Source organism: Capra hircus, chromosome 18, assembly GCF_001704415.2.
Source record: "Capra hircus breed San Clemente chromosome 18, ASM170441v1, whole genome shotgun sequence".
Lineage (NCBI taxonomy): Eukaryota > Metazoa > Chordata > Mammalia > Artiodactyla > Bovidae > Capra > Capra hircus.
Window position 1 is genome coordinate 44,478,183 of NC_030825.1, and position 17,217 is coordinate 44,495,399.

The 17,217-nt window shown below is 44.6% G+C and overlaps 1 protein-coding gene across 1 annotated transcript in view; it reads right to left on the minus strand.

The window, feature by feature from the left end:
* The window catches only part of RHPN2 (rhophilin Rho GTPase binding protein 2), a 71,290-nt gene that overhangs the window by 16,091 nt on the left and 37,982 nt on the right, over positions 1 to 17,217 (minus strand). The window contains exons 5-7 of the mRNA XM_018062266.1: positions 3,804 to 3,881; positions 3,320 to 3,444; positions 1,145 to 1,311 (exon numbers count right to left, since the gene is read on the minus strand). Of these exons, the coding sequence (XP_017917755.1) occupies positions 1,145 to 1,311; positions 3,320 to 3,444; positions 3,804 to 3,881 (370 nt within the window). The remainder of the gene's footprint in view (positions 1 to 1,144; positions 1,312 to 3,319; positions 3,445 to 3,803; positions 3,882 to 17,217) is intronic.

The following is a 17,217-nucleotide window of genomic DNA, read 5'->3' on the forward strand; positions in this document are numbered from 1 at the left end:
ATGTGTTAGAAAAGTGTCACAGCATTAACTGGCAAAGCAGCCTAGAGCTGAAATAGAACCTCCTGGCAAAATCCCATCTGACTGGTTCCTCTGGTTTTGCTGCAAAGCACAAGCTGCCCTACAGGAGGAAGGCCACGGCTGCAGGCTCTCTGGGATCCACTCTCACTTTGTTCTCAAGCTTCATTTTGTCCACGTCTCTGGAATCTCAGAGACAGGCATACCTGCTTCAGATTCTTCAGAAAGAAAGATGAGCCCAGAAAAGGATTTACAGTGAAAAAATTCGACTCCCACATGAAATTTCAGCATGGTGCTTTCTCCCAAGGGATCTATCACTTTAACCAAACAGTATCATGACCAGCCCAAGCGGCAAAGCCAAGGTTCTTCACAGCCTTGCAGAGGAAAGTGAGATAACCCCCAAAATTTTCTGCCAGGGGTAACACCCCAAAGTAGAGTGACAAGGACCAGCACAGAAAGAAACTTATTATGGAGCCAGCTCGGGGCATCACACGGTGGTCAGCATTGTGGCCACCTCTGCCTACAATCTCTATGCCAACTCCGCAGGACACAGCTAGAGGGGAGTCAGCCAGGACCCTGGAGCGCCCATGAGGCAGGCCTACCCACTGCACCCATGGGCTGCCAACCACCCCCTGCTCCTCTATAGGTTGGTGCTAAGTGCCACTTAGCAGGGAGCCAAGAAGAGCAACTATGGGTGAGCAAGCTTCTCAGAATTCTCATAACAAAGGCACAGATGGTAACACTCACTGATGAGGCACACTGCCGGATGAAAGGAAAAAGAAAAAGCCTAGATTGTCACCGCTTGAGAAAACTTATTCTCTTCTTCAAAACTGTATTCAAAGGCACGGTTCATCCACTGCCATCCATGGGGCCAGTCATTCGGAAAAGATTAATCATTAACCACTGTGTACATGAGCCACAGTCAGACGGAGACGACCCGGTTTGAGCCAGGAAACAATTTTCCTGATGGGAAGAGCCACCGGCTCCAGAAGCTGGCCGGGCCCTTTCAGGCTTCTGAGGCCAAGTGTGGGCCTGGGGAGGATCCACAGACCCCCTTCAGCTCAGGTACCAGGGCCACCCGGCAGAGCCAGAGCTTTATCTCAGCGGCAGCGCCCCCTTGGAGACATACCTGCAGCTCTCTGAAAGGCATCCACCGTGCTCTCCAGCCCAGCTTCTGTCTGTCGATTGCACCGAGTGCCGATCTGTGTATAGAGGGCTCCGATGTTAAACAGGATGCTGGCCTTCTCCAGCAGCAAGTTCTGTTGGCTGACCGGAACCCCGGTGAGAGAGTCATACCTATTTAAAAGAAACATCTTCTGAGAATATGAATCCCTTGGCTAGTGAGTGCCGTTTGGGAGTGAAAATGGACAAAACATTTCTTGAATAAAACTCAAAGATGCACATGCAATGAGGCTTTTATCTCAAGCAAGACAATGGGCTGCTCATACTGTTAGGACGCCCACAAGCACAAACAGAAGCAGGGCTGCTTCTCAACCAGGATGGCCTTCCGTGGGTGAATGGACACACAAACTGTGGTACAGCCATACAGTGGAAAACTATGCAACACTTAAAAAAATATATAAGAAATGAACTATCAAGGCATAAAAAGACACAAGAAACCGTAAGTGCATGTGACTAAGTGAAAGAAGCCGATCCGGAAAGGCTACATACTGTATGATTCCAACTATATGACATTCTGGAAAAGATAGAACAATAGAGATAAAAAGAATCAGTGGTTGCCAGGGTTGGGGACTGCCAAGGGCTGGGGATGCCTAGGTGGAGAGCAGAAGATTGCAGGGTAATGAAACTATTCTGTGTGATACTATGACGTGGATGCATGTCACTGCTGTTTAGCCACTAAGTGATGTCTGACTCTTTTGCAACCCCATGGTCTGTAGCCCAATAGGCTCCTCTGTCCATGGGATTTCCCAGGGGAGAATACTAGAGTGGGTTGCCATTTCCTTCTCCAGGGGATCTTCCCAACCTGGAGATCGAACCCACTCCTACATTGGCAGGGGGATTCTTTACCACCGAGCGATCTGGGAAGCCCACATGTGTCATTGATCGTTTGTCCAAAAACCCATGGAAGGTACACCACCAACAGGAACTGTAAACAGTGGGTGTTGGGTGATGGGCAGCCAATGTAAGAACATCAGCTATAACAAATTAAACACTCTGGCGGTGGATGTTGACAGCGGAGGAGGTGCTGGGTGTGCAGGAGCAGCGGGTATATGAGAATTCTCTGCACCTTCCTTTCAATTTTACTATGAACCTGAAACTGCTCTAAAAAATAAAATGTATTTTTTAAAAAATAAGGCTGCTCCTACATGAAATGTAGCAATTACTAACCCCTCATAATTCTTCCTGAGGTCTTAAAGACTCAGGATATATTTTAAAGTTCATACATTGACCAGAGTATAGATATGGAGCTTCTCCCTAATTGAGCACTAAAAAGTCACATTTGGGGTTTTCACTCATGTGCCAGAAGCTAACACACCTTTAGGAAAAGTCATCTGCCCTTCCTTTCAAAAGCAAGCATCAAGAGCCATCTGCTGTGGTGAAATTTAACTCTGAATATGCTTCTCATCTACTAAGATTCACTTTCATTTCACATACTCCTTGGGCTTCCGTGGCGGCTCAGATGGTAAAGAATTCACCTGTAATGTCCTGGGTGAGGAAGATCCCCTGGAGAAAGGAGTAGCTACTCACTCCAGTATTCTTGCCTGGGAAATCTCATGGACAGAGGAGACTGGCTGAAGTGACTAAGCACGCACATACTCCTAAGCAACTCAAAGAAGAGGTATAGCATCTCCAAGATACTTCGACAGCACTAATCAAAAGTACCAACTCTGGGGAAGGATCAAAGATTCTGCTTCAGTTTTTAATAGATCTGATCTACTTCTGTTTGCTGCACTGGTCACTGAGAGAAAACTTGATTCCCACCCCCATCCCATCTGAGACAAGAATCTTGCTTCTTGTCAGTTCTACCTCGGAGCCCTGGGGTTTCCCTCACGATAAACTGCACACATACAAACACACACATACACACACACGCCTCCTCTACACACACACACGCCTCCTCTCCTCGGCTCACTTGCTCTGAGAAGGAAGAAGCCACTGTCTGTTGGAGCCTTCTCCCTGTGGATCCCCTTTATAAACAAACACCGGTTTATCTACACATCTCCAGGCTCCCCTTTGTTCATGGGACAACTAGAAGGAGGGGGCTGCAGTGCAGAGGAGCCTTGTGTGGGGCTGAGGCTCCCCAGTGTGGCTAGAGATAGAAAGCCCCAGCTCAGGCACCTACCAGGTAAACAGGATCCCCATCTGTCGGGTGGGTGGGAAGAATCGGCTCTCGACAAACCCCAGCTGCAAGAAGTAACTCATCAGCAGCTCTACTCCCGCCTCATTTCGGCTGGGCGTTCGACAGGCCTGAAAGGACAGGAACCACCGCAGGGGTGAGTGGGTGAACAGAGAGCAGATGGGCGGGCCAGGAAGATGCTCACACACAGCTTCTCTGGAGCCTGGGCCCCGCTGCTGGTATCATGAACTCTAGGAGAGCTGGGAGGAACTCATGAGTCCTGGGACCCAGCCCCAGACATGCATGTCTATCTCCTCTGTGGTCTTCTTTTGTGGCAAGATGAATGGATGTTTCCGACAGCCCCTCCCTAACATCCCCGACCACCACTGATTCTACAAGACTTTATGTGCAACAGTGGGATCATCAGAAGACTGGACAGCCTCTAATCACAGCCAGTCTCCTCTCCATCCCGCTGCACACGGAAACGTACTTGTCTGAGATCCATGAGATCTGCTATTTCATTTTCGTAGAGGTAGCTATCTTCACTGTAATGTTCCAGAATAAAATCCTGCAAGAAAAATGAGAGACTGTAAGGTCTGACCCAAAACTAGAAACAGGTAAAATAGTAGCATCTACGGTACGCGTGTATGCTAAGTCAATTCAGTCGTGTCCGACTCTTTGTGACCCCATGGACTGTAGCCTGCCAGGTTCCTCTGTCCAGGGGATTCTCCAGGCAAGAATACTGGAGTGGGTTGCCATGCCCTTCTCCAGGGTATCTTCCAGACCCAGGGATTGAACCCACGTCTCTTTAATCTACTGCACTGGCAGGAGGGTTCTTTACCACTAGCGCCACCTGGGAAACCCATAAAAATGCAGGTAGAATTCATAAAAATTTATGGGAACGTGTACACTACAGTGATTTTCTAAGTGGTGGGATTTATTTTCTTAGTTTTAAGTATATTTAAATTCTTTTGCTTTTGCTGTTTCAGTTAAAGGGGAAAAAAGTAAAAGTGAAAGTCGCTCAGTCATGTACGACTCTTTGCAACCCCATGGAAGTGGGTAGCCTTTCCCTTCTCCAGGAAATCTTCCCAACCCAGGGATCAAACTCATGTCTCCCACATTGCAGGCAGATTATTCACCAGCTGAGCCACAAGGGAAGCCCAAGAACACTGGAGTGGATATCCTATCCCTTCTCCAGCAGATCTTCCAGAACCAGGAATGGAACCAGGGTCTCCTGCATTGCAGGCGGATTCTTTACCAACCAAGCTATCAAGGAAGCCCAGTTAAAAGCGAAGTTGTTTTCTATTTTAAAACATCTTGGCAGGGGACTTCCCTGTGGTCCAGTGGCTAAGACTCCGAGCTGCCAAGGCAGAGGTCACGGTTCCATCCTTGCTCGGGGAACTAGATGCCACATGGTATAACTAAAGATCCCACAAGCAGCAACTAAGAATTCAGATGCCACAACTAAAGATCCTACATGTCGCAGCTGATGATCTGAAATGCCACAGTGAAGATCGAAGACCCACCCTCCCCCCGTGCCACAACTAAGACCTGGGGCAGCCAAATAAATATTTTTTTAAAATTAAAGTGCCTTGGCAGCATAGCGAAGTGACTTGTGTAAGTGACTGTGAGTTCAATCACATTGACAAACATCACAGATATTCAGGGGCTCAGACCTTCATCTTCAGTGGGGACTTCATACATGGTAAAGGCAACTCATGTCTGGGGACTGTTATGAGACCTCAGGGTCTGTGATGGGAACCTCTGTGAGGGCACTTCCATGAACAAAGCACCCCAGTGAGACCCCCAGCTGGGTCCAATGTTTGATGCTGGCTCTGTGAATGAATTCATTTATAAGACACATTGGTAAGCACTGGCAGCGTGCCAGGCACTGTACACAGTGCTGGGGCCTCTTCAGAGAACAAAACAAAGACCTTGCCCCATGGAACTTATAATCTCATAAGACAGCACAGATAATAAGTAACAGGCATAACACAGAGTTCCCTGGTGGTGTACAGGCTGGGATTCACTGCAGTGGCCCAGGTTCAATGGTCAGGAAACAGATCCCATAAGCTGTGCTGCTGCCTGGTCACTCAGTCATGTCCAGCTCTTTTAGACCCTGTGGACTGTAGTCCGCCAGGCACCTCTGTCCAAGGGATTCTCCAGGCAAGAATGCTGGAGAGGGTTGCCATTTCCTCCTCCAGGGGCTCTTCCCCACCTAGGGACTGAAACCTCATCTCTGACATCTCCTGCGCTGGCAGGCGGGTTCTTTACCACTGATGCCACGTGGGAAGCCCCCAACCCCCACTGCCTGCTGTAAGCTGTGTGGTGTGGCCAAAATTTTTTTTTAATTTTAAATAAAAAAGAAATAGGCACAACAGAACATATATTAGAAGATGGTTAAGTATTACAGGAAAGAAATAAGAGAAGTATAATGTGTGTGGAGAATGAGCTCTTGTACAACATCCTCCATAAGCGCTGGCTCTACCTGGCTGCAAAAAGTTGAAGGGAGCGATTGCTGATTACATTTTCCCAAGTGGCTGTGAGTATTCTCTTTACACGCCTTCTACATTAAAGTCCCTTCTGCTTTTTATATGTTCAGTGAATATTTACACATGCACCCATACACCCTCCACTTACAAAAATGGGATTGTACTGAACGAATATACAACTTGGCTTTGCTCTTGTTTTTCTTGAACTGGCACTGTATCAAATGTTTTCCTATGCCACAAAGTATTCTACGACACAAATTTCAATGGTTATATAATCCTCCAAAGGCACAAACGTGCCATTCATTTATTCAACAAATAGAGTACCTACTATGTGCTAGCCAATATGTACCATCATATTCTTAACCCTCCTTTGTTAAACACATAAATCATGACAGTCCTCCTTCTGCACATCTCTGATTAGTTCCTCAGAATAAATCCTGAGATGTTGTGCCAGTTCCAAGGAGATGCAGAAGGCTCCTTTTGTTTTTTCACGTGTGTCATTTTCAGCCAACTTTTCTGTTCGCTTTATGATTCTATGATTTTCTTTATGACTTTAAGTGCTGGTGTTTGGGATCAGCTCCTCTACTAACATAGTGACACTGTGTATATTTGAAATGGTTTTCAAATATGATCAATTATGTTACTAAGTGAAGTCGCTCGGTCATGTCCAACTCTTTGCGACCCCATGGGCTGTAGCCTACCAGGCTCCTCTGTCCACGGGATTTTCCAGGCAAAAAGTCCTGGAGTGGATTGCCATTTCCTTCTCCAGGGGATCTTCCTAACCCAGGGATCGAACCCAGGTCTCCCTCATTGTAGACAGACGCTTTACTGTCTGAGCCACCAGGGAAGTCACTATTATGTTACTAGTGATGAGAAGGCAATGGCACCCCACTCCAGTACTCTTGCCTGGAAAATCCCATGGACAGAGGAGCCTGGTAGGCTGCAGTCCACGGGGTCGCGAAGAGTCAGACACGACTGAGCGACTTCCCTTTCACTTTTCACTTTCATGCATTGGAGAAGGAAATGGCAACCCACTCCAGTGTTCTTGCCTGGAGAATCCCAGGGACGGGGGAGCCTGGTGGGCTGCCGTCTATGGGGTCGCACAGAGTCGGACATGACTGAAGCAACTTAGCAGTAGCAGCAGACGTTATGGTGAGGATGATCTGGAAGACAAAGCTCCTCTAGGGCTTCTCTAGGACTACATCCATGAGAGTGGATTAAAGCATTAAAGCCACCACTCAGGGGACTTCCCTGGTAGCCCAGCGCTTAAGAATCTGCCTTCCAATGAGAGGGATGTGGGCTTGATCCGTGGTCAGGGAACTAAGATCCCACATGCCTCAGGACAACTAAGCCCACACGCCCCAACTACTGAATTCATCTGGTACATGAAAGATCCCACATGCCACAACAAAGACCCAAAGCAGCCCAAAATAAATAAATAAACAAGTATTTTAAAAAAGAGGACAAAGAAGAAGGCTTGTTCTACTCAGTGTTAAAACACATGAAAAATGGACAATGAAACCAAATATGGAGCAGAAACAGAACCAAATTCGAGAATCAGGTATATAACACAGCCCACTGTTCAAAGAAGAGGAAAAGCCTGGAGCATCCACCAGGTCCAGGCAGGAAGGAGGGTACACACAGCTGTTCCTGATGTGAACTGAAGGGAAGAACTCTTACAGGGATGTGGGTAGGGTTATGGGAAACCACAGGGATGGCCTGGGATCTCCAGAGCCATTAGAACCACAGGGCTGAAGGACCAAAGGGGAGAAGGAGTTATGAGAACTTGGAGAGGTGGCTGCCTGAGGCGAGGATCCAAACCAGGACGTCCTCTGGTGGGATGGGGTTGGGGGGAATGCAAAAGGTAGCCAGCTGAGGCAACTGAGGAGTTCCTTCTCCTCCCATCCTCTCATCTCCCCCTCAGCCACACCCAGTAGGAAGTCACAGCAGGAGCCAGTGCTAACTCTCACAAAGAGCAGGAGGGAGGGGGACTGAGGGGGCAGGAGGGGGCAGGAGGGGCACAGGATGAAAAGGACAGCATCCAACATGACACATGGATTCTTCATACGCAGCTCAGGGGAAGCTGGCCACCACTTTGGTGAAAATAAACGTACAGCCCCAGGGCTTCCCTGGTGGTCCCGTGGTTAAGATTCTGCCTTGCAATGCAGGGGACACCACTAGTTTGATCCCAGGTCCAGAAGATCCTACCTGCTGCAAGGCAACTAAGCCTGTGCCACAACTACTGAGTCTGCGCTCTGCAGCCCTTGAGCCACAACTGCTAAGCCCACATGCAGCAACTACTGAAGCCCATGAACCTTAGAACCTGTGCTCCACAATGAGAGGCCACCCCGATGAGAAGCCCGCCTACCACAACGAGACAATAACCCCTGCTCTCTGCAACTAGGAAAAGCCTGCATGCAGCAACAAACACCCAGCACAGCCAAAAAGAAACTAAAATAAAACCAAGTTAGCCCCCTGCCTCTCATTACTCACCCCCAAACAAACTCCAGATTGGCTAAAGATTTAATGTTAAAAATTAAACAAAGCACTGGAAGAAACTACGGCAAAATAAATGTTTCCTCTTGGTGTGGAGAATGCCTTTCAAGGCAGGGATATAAAGGGAAGAACTGTGAAGCTTAACAACATAAAATCTGTTTGAAAAAAAAGGATATATCTTATTTTTTTTAAACTGGTATTGCTTGTAAAACAAGTTAAAGGAGAGAACATACTAGGAGAAATACTTGTAACATACATTACCAAGGATTACTCTCCTGCACATACAAACGGACTCAAGAGAAACTCTGTGGTAGAGGAGACAAAGGACAGAAATAGGTGTTTCCAAGAGGACACATGTAAGGAGCAAATAAACAGAAGTGCGGATGTATTCAACTCGAGAATGTATACAAACTGTAATGACACCATTTTTGCCTGACTTCCCAAAATCAAAATGATCAATGATACCCATTGTAAGTGACAGGGGACAGAGTAAAGGGACAAAGTAGGTGATTAAATAGTTAATCCCACTAGGGGATTGTAAGTAGAAAAAATATGGGAGACCCCTGTAAGTTAATGATTACTCAAAAGAGCAGACACTTAACAACAAAACCAGGCAACAGAAGCACAAGACATGTGGCATGAGGCCCATATCCTGCTCAGTGAGCTCAGTAAGGTAATGATTCCCAGGACACGCTCTCTGCTCACATAGGAAAATAATACTTTGTGAACCTAGCCTGACCATGTAGGAAGCAGAAAACTCTCCGCTCTACCTGGAGGAGGAGCTGATGATGGAAGCATGACGTCTACTCAAGAAAGACAAAGTTCTTCTCCCTCTCCCCACTTTTCCTTTGATTATAAAGCTGTGGTCCGGTAAGTTCTCAGGGCGAAGCATTTCTCGCCTGCCTGCTTGTAAACCTCACTAGCATCCTATTCTAATGAATCACTTCTTATCTACCTCTTTGCTTCTCACTGAATTCTTTCCTGCGTTGAGACATAAAGAACTGTAGTACCAGAGCTCTTGGGAGCCCCTGAAATGACACAAATAGTTTTAGATGGCGACTGCGGCAGGATGGCGGTAAGATGAGAAGGTCTGGGGTCTGGCCCTAGAAGGCTCATGGGATGCCACGCGCCAAGAGAATGGAGGAAGATACTCCACCGATGGCGGTTTTGTTTTAGACACGCTGGTCAACCCCAAAGGCTTTGGGGCTCTGATCAAGAACTGGGTACAGGTCAAGTGAGTGATATTATGGATGTATAAAGGGAAAACAAACAAAAAACTGGAGGAATGGTAGTAATCAACATTTTATGGTGGGTCGCCATAAAAATGTGGCAAGGGACCGTAAAGATGAGGAAGGGATCAGCTGACAATGGGAATGATGTGCAGAAAGAAAGACACGTCACTGTTTGGATTGCTTCGGACAGGATTTGGCAGTCTACACTGTTTTTAAGTCTGAGACTTTTCTTCTATATTCTGTACCTATCCCTGTTAAAACTCAAGTCTGTAAACTTAATTTTTCCAACTGTTATTTGTAAACTGATAAATCTGCATTGCAATGTCTGTTTTATGAATAAGTTTACAAATGAAACTGAGATCTCTGAATACATTTAAGTCATGTCTTTTTGTTTTTAGATAATATTGCTTAATTTGTGAATGAGCTCAATTTAACTGGCTTAAATAAAACACTTCCAAATATAAGAGAAACTAAGCTAAATGGATTATAGGTTCACATGACTTAAGAAATATTTAATATTAAATTAATATTTGGTATTAAAGTTTGTAGTTTAAGTTAGTTAATATAGATGCTTTTAGACTCATGAGTATTAAGTATAATCCTTTATCTGGGTTTACTAAAAGTAAGTTCATACTATATTTGTTGTACAATTTGTCAAGAAAAAAATTAACCCCTTATTGTCAGACTTTTGCCATCCTGATATCCTTGTAGCATGGCAACAATCTGCTCCTAAATTAAAAAAAAAAAAATTAAGACAGATATACAAAAGCTGCAAATTAAACAGTCAGGGATATGGGAAATCCAAGATAGCTGCTTGGCTCTTCCAGGCTCCCTAGCAAACTCCGTCTTTTACTTAATGGGTTAAAGCCTTCCTTGGCTACAAAGCTGATGCCATACAATGAAAAATAAAAAGGTTTAAAATAAGCTCTTTTATTTAGGGTATACCTTTTACAATTTTTAGTATTCAAGGCATCTGCTTTATTGGACAAATTAAATATACCTATGTGATGAATTAACCAGACTTATTTTATAAACAAATTAATCTTAACTTGGCTATCTTTGGTAAAGAGGAGGGTAATTTTAGAAGAAAATTATGTTTTAATAGATATTAAATTTTAGTTTTGCTACTTGAGGTCAGTATCTACTATCTAAAACTCACTTTTCAAATAGTTCTTTGTTATATTACTGTTAAGCTTAACCGAGTTCTTAAAAAGGTATTCTAAATTTGTTTCTAAAGCTGATCACTGTAATCCATCTTTGGATAAAGACTAAATGCTTATAATTTATAATCGGGGATATAAATGTTAGAAAAAAAAATCATTTAAAGGATTGTATCTCGCCTAGATCAAAGGCTTCTTATCAGGTATTCTTAAGTACATTATGCTCAAGAAAACTGAAGGGAATCAACTTTCAAGATGTAGGGTAGTTTGCTCCTAATTACCTAAAGTGCCCAACAGAGAACTTCCTGAGCCCTGATGTTGGTCTTCCTCTCCCTCTGACTCTTACAAGTGCTGACCCTTTATTTCCCATTTGCAGCTAGACCAAATCTTGCTCATTGTCAACATCACTGGGATACCCTCTGTAGTATTCCTTAGAAACAATTTCTCAGGCAGTAACACCTGGCTGGGAGACTGCTTTGGGAGGAATAACATCTAAAGTTGTAAGTACAAATCTTGAATCAGTTACAAGGTAGACTTTGACACAGGAAGGAAACTTTTGGATAGCTAACTATTGCTCTGGTGAAACCTGCTATATCCATGAAAATGGCTGCTCCAACAAGGGCTGTCTCACAGGCGGGAGCTGCTGTTCCAGCCAAGGCTGTTATCCCAGGTGACAACACACCCAGGGCTTCCAAGGTGGCTCAGTGGTGAAGAATCGCCTGCCCAATGCAGGAGACACAGGTTCTATCCCTGGGTCAGGAAGATCTCCTGGAGAAGGTAATGGCAACCCATTCCAATATTTTTACCTGGAAGATCCCATGGACAGAGGATCCTGGTGGGCTATAGTCCATGGGGTCGCAAAGAGCCAGACATGACTTAGTGACTAAAAAACAACAAAATGCGTCCAAGAGTGAGGAAAGACCTCCTTTGCATCCCGAGCTATCCAAGGGGCCCATTTTCAGCTGAGCTAGCACCCACAGCAGCATAAGGTACCAACCAACTGCCCCAATGGTTCTGCCTCTGAGAGAAACTTCTGACAGAAATCAATAAACAGCAACAGGTCACATGCTTTTTTCAACATCCAGTCTAAGTCTGGCAGAGGGTAAATAGGGAACTTTTCACAAAAGAGTTTACCAGGTTGATCCAATCTTTTGATCTCACCTGAAGAGATTTACAAATCTTATCCCACTGCTGCACTCCTGAGAAAGAATAGCACAAAATACTGGCAGCCAGAGTCCATGCTGACCAAATGGCAGCTCATGGCCAGGGGGGCCATGCAGTACACCATATGGGGAACGAGGCTGTTCCTGAGCCAAATCCACGATGAAGTCATCAGATCCACTTTGTTGAGAGCGATAGATGGGACCATATGATTAATAGTTTAATAGAGGGTATGAAAAAGCTCACAATGGGGGCTTCCCTGGTGGTCCAGTGGTGCAAAAATCCACCTTGCAATGCAGGGGATACAAGTTCAGTCCCTGGTCCGGGAAGATCCCACATGCCGTGGAGCAACTAAGCCTGTGTGCTACAACTACTGAGCCCACCCGAGCCTCAACTATTGAAGTCCACGAGCCCCAGAGCCCATGCTACATGGGAAGCCACGCAAATGAGAAGCCCCTGAACCACACTGAAGAGCAGCCTCCAGCTCCCCACGACTAGAGAAAGCCTGTGGGCAGCCAATAAAATAAAACACACAAAAACACTCACAACTTGGGGGCAGAAGTTTGTTTTAAAAAGAAAAAGCTTACAATGAAACCTGTCAACTGTGAAAAAAAGTGAAAGAAATCCAATAGGGACCAGATAAAAATCCTACAGTTTTTCAAGGGAGATTAATAGAAGCTTTTAAAAAGTGTACCTAGGTGGATCCCTCCTCGCCTGAGGGACAGGACTTTTTGGCTCTACAGACATCCCCAGACATCTGAAATGAAATTCAAAAAAGCCAACTGTGGGTCCTCAGACTCCTAGGAGTGATTTGCTTTCATTGGCTTATTTGGTTTTCAATAATAGGGATATGGCCAAAAAGGCTGAATACACCCAGAGAGGTAAACAAAAGGCCCAGATGATCACAATGGCTGTGTCCACTCTGAGACCACCATAGGAAAGGCCAGGTTTTTTAGGCCAATCTGGCCACAGTAGACCATAAGGCCCATAGGTACCCAGACAAAGTCAGTGTGCTCTGCGTGGACAGAAGGGACACATTACAGTAAGATTGTGATGGAACCCTTTGCAAACAGCCAAGGTATTGAAAGAGGGAATGCCCCAGGCACCAGAGAGTTGGGGGGTGGGGTCGGCCTTCTTTGATGATTTCACAATCAAAAGACTGACAGGGCCCAAGGCCAAAAATGGCTCTGCCCAGACATGGCATCTACATAAGTAATGCAGAGCCCTGGGCAGTCACTGAAATGGCAGGTCACCTGATAAAATTTCTCACAGACTAATGCAACCTTCTTGGTCTTAACCCAAAGGATGGGAAACCTTAACAACTATAAGAAATATGTAATGGGAGTGTCAGGCAAGAGACAGGGGCACATTTTCCTGCGACCCCTTTTGTACAACATCAAGGGCTGGTTATTTCCACATTCCTTTCTGTTTGTGCCTGATTGTCCTATTTCTTTAATGGAAGCTACTTTTAAAATAAATTAGGGGCCACATTCTGTCCCTTGAGGGACAAGGAAATCACTCTCATCATCAAAGGATATTAACATAAAATAGAAAAGAAATTAAATCTATAACTGAGATAAAAGACTCAATACACCCTAAAATATAAAACATTAAGATTTCAGGCCTAATCAGAAACAAACAGATTGAGGCCCTCAGTGACTCTCTTTTAGATTTGGAAACTGAGGAAAATGGTCTGGATCTTCAAAATCATGGCTGTAATCTTTCTTAATGACTTTTCCAAAGCTCATTGTTGCATTTCTTTTAATTTATACCTTTTTGTAGATTCATCCTCCAATGCTTAACATCTAAGAAGGCTAAAAGGATGATGCTAACCACAGTGACATTGACTGGCAGTTCTCCGAAAAGAGAAGGGACAGTCAGCCAAGTGCTTTACCCCTGCCCCAGGCAGGCTGATGTTCCATCTCAGCCCGAAGTAGCTAATGATCAGTCACCGCCCTTTACCCCCTTTGAAGCATAAAACGGTAAACACCTGGAGGGAGGAATGATATAGACAGAGTAAAGGGACAAAGTAGGTGATTAAGTAGTTAATCCCACTAGGGGATTGTAAGTAGAAAAAATATGGGAGACCCTGTAAGTCTGCTTAATCACAAAACCAGGCAGGCTTGCTTAGAAACAAAACCATGCAAGAGAGGCATAAGACATACGCCCAAGACAATAGAACAATGGTGGCTTGAGACCCACATCCTGCCCAGTGGGCTCAGGAAGTTAATGACCCCTAAGACATGCTCTCTGCCCGCATAAAATACAATAATTTGTGGACCTAGCTTGACTATGTAGGGAGAAGAAAACTACCCTGCTCAACCTAGAGGAAGAGCTGATGATGGAAGCATGATGTCTACTCAAGAAAGACAAAGAAGATCTTCTCCCTCTCCCCAGAGCATGGGCTCTAGGGCATATGGGTTTCAGTAGCTGAGACTCCTGGGATCCAGAGCTCAAAAGTGGTAGCACACAGGCTTAGTTGCTCCACAGCATGTGGGATCTTCCCAGGATTCCTCACCACTGAGCTACCAGGGAAGCCCCCCACTTTTCCGTTGATTATAAAACTATATAGTCCAGTAAGTTGCCAGGGTGCACCATTTCTCACCTGCCCACAAGCGTGCTATTCTAAAAAAATCACTACCTATCTACCTCTTCACTGCTCACTAAATTGTCTTCTGTGCTGAGACATAAAGAACTGTGGTACCGGAGCTCACTAGAGCCCCCAAAGATGACACAAACGGTTTCATAAGCAGTCACACACACTTGATAGGAAAGTAAGGCAAGACCAGTTCTGGTGGATTATTAGGTAATTTTATTTTTGACCTACCAAATCCACATGTAGAAATTTATCCAAAGGAAATATTCAGCAAAGTGTGTAAAAATGCTCACCAGAGAGCTGTTGACGATAAAATTTGGAAGATGCCTTAAGAATGAAATTAATAGCTACCCTACTTGGCACTTATTACCAGTAGATACCATGCTGAGCCTGAATAGATCAGAGGAGTCTCACATCCTTCTAAAGACCCCTGATCAGAAGATGAGACCAGGTGCTCAAAGCTGAAGTACCAAATAAAGGTGTAGGGGGATGTGTGTGGCTGTGAGGGATCTTTACATGTCTTGGTATCTTCTGAAGATTTTATTGCAAAATACTGTTCTCAATCAGAAATATATACTAACAAAGTTATATTTAAAAGAAAAAAAAAAAAACCTTGAATGCTCTGGAATTTATTTTGATGGTGCTTCTTCATGAAGTTGTTTTAAAGCCCATTTGTTTACAACAGAACATAATCAGACCATGAAGCTTCACTGACCATTAAACACCACGAGGATACACAGATCTGAAAGACAACGTGAATTGCCCTGATCTAGTTGGCCAGATACTTTTGTGCACCTGTCTGTGTGACTCTCAAGCACAAACATGGGAGGGAAAACAGAATGTCCCCCAAACATTCTCATTTTTGTATGACTGACATCTGTAGAGTTCTTTTTAGACTAAAATGACATGGTTGGAAACCTCAGCTGAATAGCACTTGGCCATATCCATAACATGTGATTTTTTTTTTCCCCCCACTAGATTTAATGTGAATTCTGCACATGACATGTTTGGATCCTCACAGTTGCCCAGGAAATTCCCAGTTTTCTCCAAGAGCCTCCCTTTTGAATGCCTGCACTCTTTTTACATTTTGTAAATTTTGGCGACCTGCACAATTCCTTCTGAACTCACATTTTTTGTGTTTCTGGGTATGTCTTTTTTTTTTAATTGAAATATAGTTGACTGCAATATTATGTTTGTTTCAGGTATATGACATACTGGTTTGACATTTGCATACTTTATAAAATGATCACCATGGCAAGTCTAGTAGCCATCTGTTGCCATACAAAGTTATTACAGTATTACTGAATATATTCCTTATGCTTCATAGTCTATCCCCATGGCTTGTTTATTATATGAAAATTTGTAACCTTAATCCCCTTCACCTACTTCCTGTCCCCTGCAAAATGCCCACACTCTTCCAGCTCTGGCACAAAGCAACAAACTAAATCTTAAAAGAAACTATTCTACAAAAGCAACTAAAGCATTTCCACAGACATAAGCACTGTCTGGAGTCTCACAGACCTATGGCAAGTATCACACCTAACTAAAAGCTCACGCGCCCTGGGAAAAGCTGGCATATAGCTGTCTACTACCCAGAAAATAAAATTGTGGTAATCCTGGGTCTGGCGAGACTACCAAAGTCCCTTCTTAAACTCTAAAATAAACCCCAAACTCACAGGGCCCAGGACCTGGATTTAAACAAGACATCAGTCCACAAAGCCCTGAGTGAAAGGAACTCACAGTCTCTGCTTGAGATTGGAGGACAAGTGCAAAAGCTTTCAAAGCATTAAACAATTTTTTGTTTTAACTGGAGAATAATTGCTTTACAATATTTTGTTCATTGGAAGGACTGATGGTGAAGTTGAAGCTCCAATACTTTGACCACCTAATGCAAAGAACTGACTTATTAGAAAAAGACCCTGATGCTGGGAAAGATCGAAGGCAGGAGGAGAAGGGGACGACAGAGGATGAGATGGTTGGATGGCACCACTGACTCAACGGACGTGAGTCTGAGCAAACTCCGGGAGCTGGTGATGGATAGGGAAGCCTGGCGTGCTGCAGTCCATGGGGGTCACAGAGTCAGACACAACTGAGTGACTGAACTGAACTGAATTGATTTTGTTCGTTTGTGCCATACATCAACATGAATCAGTCATAGGTATACATATGTCCCCTCCCTCTTGAACCTCCCTCCCGCCTCCTCCCCATCCCACCCTTCTATGTTGTCACAGGCACTGGGTTTGAGCTCCCTGTATTATACAGCAAATTCCCACTGGCTACTTTACATATGGTAATATATATGTTTCAATGTTACTTTTTCAATTAGGCCCTTCCTCTCCTTCCCCTACTATGTCCACAAGTCTCTTTTCTATGTCTGCGTCTCCATTGCTGCCCTCCAAACAGGTTCATCGGTACCATCTTTCTAGATTCCATATATATGCATTAATATGATATTTTTCTCCTTCTGACTTCACTCTGTATAATAGCTTCTAGGTTCATTTACCTCATTAGCACTGACTCAAGTGCATTCCTTTTTATGGCTGAGAAATATTTCTCTGTATATATGTACCAGAGCTTTTTTATCCATTCATCTGTCGATGGACATCTAGGTTGCTTCTGTGCCCTGCTGCTGCTGCTGCTGCTGCTGCTGCTAAGTTGCTTCAGTCGTGTCCGACTCTGTGCGACCCCATAGACAGCAGCCCATCAGGCTCCCCTGTCCCTGGGATTCTCGGGCAAGAACACTGGAGTGGGTTGCCATTTCCTTCTC